Source organism: Vanessa atalanta, chromosome 4 (genome assembly GCF_905147765.1).
Source record: "Vanessa atalanta chromosome 4, ilVanAtal1.2, whole genome shotgun sequence".
NCBI classification, from domain to species: Eukaryota; Metazoa; Arthropoda; class Insecta; order Lepidoptera; family Nymphalidae; genus Vanessa; species Vanessa atalanta.
This window is the reverse complement of record NC_061874.1, coordinates 1,016,201-1,022,914: the sequence shown is the minus strand read 5'-3', so window position 1 is coordinate 1,022,914 and position 6,714 is coordinate 1,016,201. Positions and strand designations below refer to the sequence as shown.

The 6,714-nt window shown below is 35.3% G+C and overlaps 1 protein-coding gene across 1 annotated transcript; it reads right to left on the bottom strand.

Annotated features, from left to right (window-relative positions):
- Positions 1 to 427: 427 nt before the first annotated feature.
- On the bottom strand, positions 428 to 4,176 carry LOC125077799 (trypsin-2-like). Its single transcript, XM_047689863.1, has 5 exons — positions 4,143 to 4,176; positions 3,543 to 3,747; positions 3,147 to 3,396; positions 2,601 to 2,741; positions 428 to 586 (listed from the first exon to the last, which is right to left on the bottom strand). The coding sequence occupies exons 1-5, from the start codon at positions 4,174 to 4,176 to the stop codon at positions 428 to 430; spliced, it is 789 nt and encodes a 262-aa protein (XP_047545819.1).
- Between the last annotated feature and the right edge of the window lie 2,538 nt (positions 4,177 to 6,714).

Genomic DNA, 6,714 nt, shown 5'->3' with positions numbered 1-6,714 from the left:
GTGCAACTTGCACCTGTGAGTCCCACATGTAGAGGAAACACCGAAATTCGTTTTTCCGAAACAAAAAGTTAATATCAATCTACAACAACTTAAAATATTTAGTAAAACAATAAAGGTAGCGTGGAGCTGAGATACATCTATGACAACTAAAGATGTTGTGACTTTAAGCAAATTTATATGTTTATATCACTCTATAAAACATTATGGGGCACAACCATCGCTTACCGGCGAACAGGAAAGTATCAGGAATAATTATATTTAATAAGACACTTCTTTATATATAAACAGCGCCTTTATTTTATGTACAATCGTTCCATTAAGCAAGCAAGGTTCGTAAAGAAAATTATAACTGTGGATATTCTAAGTCTGTTTCAAAGTCATATTTATATACATTTCATTAAAACGTACATATTTACTAACATCATACCTATACTCCAGAAACTTTCTTTATCCAATCACGAATTCCGGCGCTGGATACCCTTGTGTACACTCCTGGGTAACCTGCACGTGCGCAGCCAAAGCCGAAGGACACAATACCCAGCTGGATACCTGACGCCTTTGATACAGCAGGTCCGCCAGAATCTCCCTACAGTGCAATAATATACATTTATTATTATAAAAATTTAGCATAATAAAAGATTTATAAATGTAGGCAGATAGGCAAATGGCAATGGGAACGAACCTTGGGAACCAAGATTGATGTTTCTTGAGTATATATGTATATATTATGTTATAGGTGGCTAAATTGACTACTATAGCCCTTGGACATCTGCAACACCGAGGGGCTTGAGTACGCTCTTCCCTAAAAGGTTCCCAAGTCGTATCGGTTCGAAAAAACCGCCGGCAAAAGCTGATTCCACGGAGTAGTTGTGAGAAGCAGAAAATGTCTTAAAAATCGCGCTGTAGTGGATTTACGGACTTGTCCGAAAATGAAATTCGGCAACCGAGATTAATTCAAATTCAATTCCTCGCAACATTCCCCGAGAAAAATGCGGTAGAAGATGCAGAGTGATACAACATCTCTACGCAAAGTCAAAGGATCAAGCAGATCGAAAAGGGCTTGATCGCCAATAATTCAAGGCGCTCTGCGCCAACGTAGATCGTATCCAAATACGGTCAAATAGAAGAAGCTGGTACTGGGAAGCACCCACCCAGAGGTGAGAGTACTCCATGTGAGACCGAATTTGCGCCTTGTATCGTCTTAGACGATGATCCGACATGAAATACTACTAGTCTTGCCTCGCTGAGCACATCAAGCTTTTTTGACGCCAATTTGGCTTTACCTTCAAATTGACCGCGTACTCTGAACGATGCTCGAAACAACAACACCAAGTATTCCAATACTAGCTGTGGCAGCTATACGACAAATGGTAATTTTTTAGCGGTAAACGTGCAAACTCGCTACTTTTTGGGGTTGAATAAAGATTTTTGACTTTGACTTTGACTAGGTTTAGCCAGCCTCAGTCCGAGACTTTGTTTAACTAAGGCTCGATTTCAGGCACAAGTTTTTTGTGGTTTTCGTCGACGTTCTCCCAGGAAATATTAATAGGGCCGGTGTATAAGGTATCTACGGTACTGTTGTATGCATAGCAGTGAATGTGCCTGATTTGCAACAAGTAAATTATATGCAGAGGAAAAAGAGTGGGTGATAGAAAGCAGTCTTATGGAACACAAGAATTGACGAATTTTAAAGTCAGGCCCCGACGTAAGTCGCACTGGCGGTCACTAATCAGCACCAGCTCCTCTAGATACCGCAGGATTTGTCAGTTTATAATGGACTCCGTTACCTTGAAAAACAAGGAGGTGATGGTTATAGGCCTATAATTGGACGGATCTGAGCGGTGGCCTTTTTTAGGGATTGGGTGCACCAAAGCCGTCTTTATGCGTAGCGTATGATTGCCGGAAAAGACGCGTTAAGACCGGTGCCAACTCGAGAGCACATGCCCATAGCACGATTGCAGGGATACCATCAGGTCCACTCGACTTATGGATATCCAAGGAAAGAAGTTCTTTACGAACTGCACTTTGCCGAAATTTAACCTCCGGCATCGTGGTATCACATCGCGGAATTATTGGTGACTTTTCTCGGTCATCCAGAGTCAAATTTGACACGAAGAGAGAGCCTAAAAGTTCAGCTTACACCTTCGAAGTATGGGCCAATGACACACGGTCCCTTTGCAGAGATGGAAAAGAAGGCTGTCAAAAATTCCCTAAGACACCCTTAGCGAGAGACCAGAACGCACATGTCCCTAAAAGAAGGCGCACCAGTCTCTCACAAATTCTGCCAATGTGGAGTACATTCTTCATATTCACCTTAGCAATCACGATTTTAAATGACCTAGATGCAGAATTATATTCCTTTCTGAATGGTTTATAAATTGTTTGAAATTCTGATGGTATTCAATTTGATTGAATGTTTGATTCAAATTGCTGTTAATTGTATTTAATTGTAATTACTTTTTCAACTAATACTTTTTTAAGCATTTAATGTCAAATATTTTGTTTGTGTTTGAAATGTTTCAATCAACAGAAATTTTATGAAAAATTATTCACATGGTTTCTTTTTAAAATCAAAATATTTTCAACAACGATATTATCACCTGACAAGAATCCTTGCCGCCTTCAGGAACACCAGCGCAAACCATTCTTACTGTTAGAGTTCTGTAAGATCTACGGCACTGGTCGTTGGAAACTGTGGGCACTTCAACTGCCATCAAATTATCACTTGATTCACCGTTTTCCTGTAATAATAATATTAAGAATGCAACATAACAATCTCTAAATTTTAATTTAATCTTATTAACATAAGCTGCAATAATCATAACATCAAATTTAGATAAAAAAGTGACTCAATCTTATTTTATTCTCATAATGCTACGGCCAGATTTTTTGTGAAAGAATTCATAATCATTGTGTGAGAGGATAAAAAGTATGAATTGTTGAAATCCAGGTAACGAGAATCCCTAAGTTCGCTTATATTTGCGCACACTCTTTTGCTTCTGGCTAAACTTTGAGATCTCTGAGCCCAAATCATTCGGAAGAACCTTCTGCGTCTATTGTCTTATCTTAATAAATCAGTTTTACATTAATTCTACGAATACATTATTTAAACTCGATTTAGAAAACTAGACCATTGATTCACTTACAGAAGTAGCTCCCCATCCTGATACAACAACATTGGTGCCTGGTGCAATAGCTGAGCCTTTTTTCGCCAACTGAACTACCTTAGTTTTATCACCGTCTATTTTTATCGGTATTAATGGTCTTACAATTCCAACATCATAATCGTATGTGTCTGCATTATATTTCGGATGTATCGTGAAGTTATACGAGACTGACATGGTTCCACCATTTCCTGCTTCACTAGTACCAGTTCTAACATACACTTTAGAGACGCTGTTGACGGAAAAAATAAACTGTTAATGAAAAGGTAATGAATGCTGAATAAAAGCTAGTTAAATATGTTAAATTATTTTAAATTATAGTCCAATAGAAAGCGATGCAACTAGCAAACATGCGCACGAAAACTAATTATTTCATACCCAGTTAAACAGTGTGCCGCAGTCAGAATAGTGTACTCGTTGATGATAGAGCCCCCGCATTGATAATAATCGTCTCCTTTTTCTAAAAGTAAATACGCTTGATACGGAAACTTTTCAATGGTGGTTTCGTAACCACCAACTATTTTTCCTCCGTCACTTCGACTGCTCTTATGGTGACTTTTACAAAGCACACCTGAAACCAAAACAAAAATGCAATGAGTATGACTTCAGTAATAAATAATGAATTATAATACAAAATATGACTGTCTCGTCTGTCTAGTGCCAGCAATAAGATAGAGTCCTGGCATTTGTTTTTCAGAGATCACTGTCGCCCTTGAGGAAATTTCCGCCTGTCCTCTGAAAGTTACGGGCAGAGCATGATACAGGTTGGAGCCAGCTGATGCATATAAAAAACGATTCCTCTCGATTCGCGTCGATAATAGTTATAGCAGAGGATTCAGTGGCTATTAACCCTCATAACTCGGTTCTCAGAAGTAGATAAGATCAAATTCATCTCCTTAAGAAGAGTGGAAGCTTATTCCCAGACTTGACAATTATGGATCCCTTTTTTGTTTACTTTACCTTTGGATAAAAATGCACAAAATAGATATATGGGAATTAAAAACATCTTCATTCTTCACAATCTACAGATACAATAGAAAACACTCGAACTGAGGAATGTTTTTATAGGACCATAGGTGATATCACTAAGGTAACATCGGTAATCGGAATCAATATTTGTTTTTAATTATCTCCTTGGGATATTACATATCACTATTAAAAAGTCATTTGTGTGTAAATATTAAAAATGCATCTTGGAAAGTAATAACACAAAGATTTTTAAAATACATATAAAATAAAAAAAACAACACTTGAACTTGTAATTATATTTTTTTTTTCAAGTAAAACTAGTTTTATTTGCGATAGCGATATCAAATCATCGTACGGAATGTTCATTCAGAACATCGCTGCTCAAGCCTATCACCACCAACACCACTTATTCTGCGGCTAAACATGTGAGAATATCATCGTGTTACCGTGTTTCGGTTTTAAGGGTGAGTGATCCAGTATACTATTTATTAGATTATAAAGTTCTTTTATATTATTACAAGATTTTCTTTTGAAATAAATGAGCAGAAATTTTGCACAAATATGGAGCTAAAAAAAGTTAAAAAGAAAAAGAAAACCTTTTTAAAAACAAGCTTTTATTATGTTCAGGTTAATTAAAAGAACCAAATATATTAAAATAATAATTTTAACCAGATAAGAAAAATATATTTTTTTATTAAAAACATCTCCGAAAAGTGCTGCATCTTCTAATATTTGTTTTATGTATATTAGTTCAAAATATTTTCAATTAGGATTTACAAAAACAGTTTTCAGTACAGATAATATATTATAGGTATATATTTATATATTCTGTTACATGTATATATATTTGTTTGGGATACGAAATGGTCTACAAATATGGTCCATCTGAAAAATTGATCCAATCATCCAATGTTTATGCAGCTATTGCTCTTGTAGAATTTATAACCATTTCTTACATCACCAATGCGCCACCAACCTTGCAAACATCTCAGATGTTAATATTTCCATTGTGCCTGTTGTAGTAGATTGAGTCGAGTTCCGCGACTAATACTGCCTAGACCACATTTGCAATCATTTAGAGGTAGCTTTCGCTTCGCAGCTTCAAAGTGTTGGAACGATATCCCACCTCCGATTAAGAACAGTACGTCTCAAAATAAATTTAAGGCACAATGCAAGCAATGGCTTCTATCAATGCAAAAGACGCAATGTGTCTGGACAAATGTGTGTAAATAAACCTAATATATTTAATTATTATTTTGATTGTAATTTATTAAAATATATATCGCTATTTACTTATACATTTTAAATATTATTATTTTTATTCAATATGAAATATTTTCCTTTTACTAGAATAAAAAAAAAAACAAACCTCTCTGTTTTAATAATGCTTGCATGTTTTTTATTTTAGCCTATTGGGCGTGTAAATTGTATTCACTTTTATTATTTGGTAATTATGTTTTCGTTTACCTTTTACTGCAATTACTGTAACGTTTGTGTTGGCAGCATATGTACAAGGCGTAGACTGAAAAGCAGCCTAGCTGAGACTACGACCTTTTCACCAAATCATCAAATCTCATATTGTTAACTTTTTTTTATGGTTTTGTACCTTAATTTTGTTTTTGTTTCTTCTTGGTGAATAAAGTTACTTATTATTATTATTATTATTATTATACCGGCTCACTCAACCCACAAACTGGAACTCAAAAATACTGAATATTACTGTTTGGGGGTAGAATATCGCATTTTCTACCCCCAAACAGTAATAAATTTGGGGGTAGAATATCGCATAAAGACGATATGGTTAGAAAGAATGTTACTTGTGAGATGACGTCTGACAGAGAAGTATGGAAGAAGAAGACATGCTGCGCCGACCCCAAGTAAAGTTGGGATAAGGGCAGGAGGATGATGAGGATGATGATGGGTAGAATATCGCATGAATGGGTGGTATGGTACCTAAATGAGCGTTGAACTAAATGTAAAGCTACCCCGGATAGAAAAGTAGATTCTACCGAAAAGAAACTAATCTCAGTAGTAACTATTTTCTACCATTTTAATTACAGATAATGTAGAACCATTGACATAATATTTTATTAGGTAATATGCCTTGGTAACTACCTTTCCTCCTCGTGGCTATACCACGATTGTCACCGTTTCTTTCGAAATTACCTAAATTATTGTGAGTATACATAATATTGTTAACATATTGTGAAGCAACTGTAAGTATACCCACTTTAATAAAAACATCCCAAAAGGGAGTCACTAACTTCAGAATTATTAATAGGCCGGATAGCCCTTTTTTACACGATGAAAATAGTTTCAATATCTGTAGTGAACCCCAAAGCAAAATGGCGAAAAACATAATATATATATATTTATCAACATTACATAATATGTACTTGTGGAATATATTTTTAATAATATCTATTTTATATTAAAGGAATAAACAGCACCAATATCTATTAAAGAATATTTATATTTAAAAACACAATTAATACAATATATAAAAATAAGATTAAAGTTATTCTACCGCAAAATAACAGTACTCTCAGTATTGTTATGTTCCGGATAGAAGGGTGAGTGA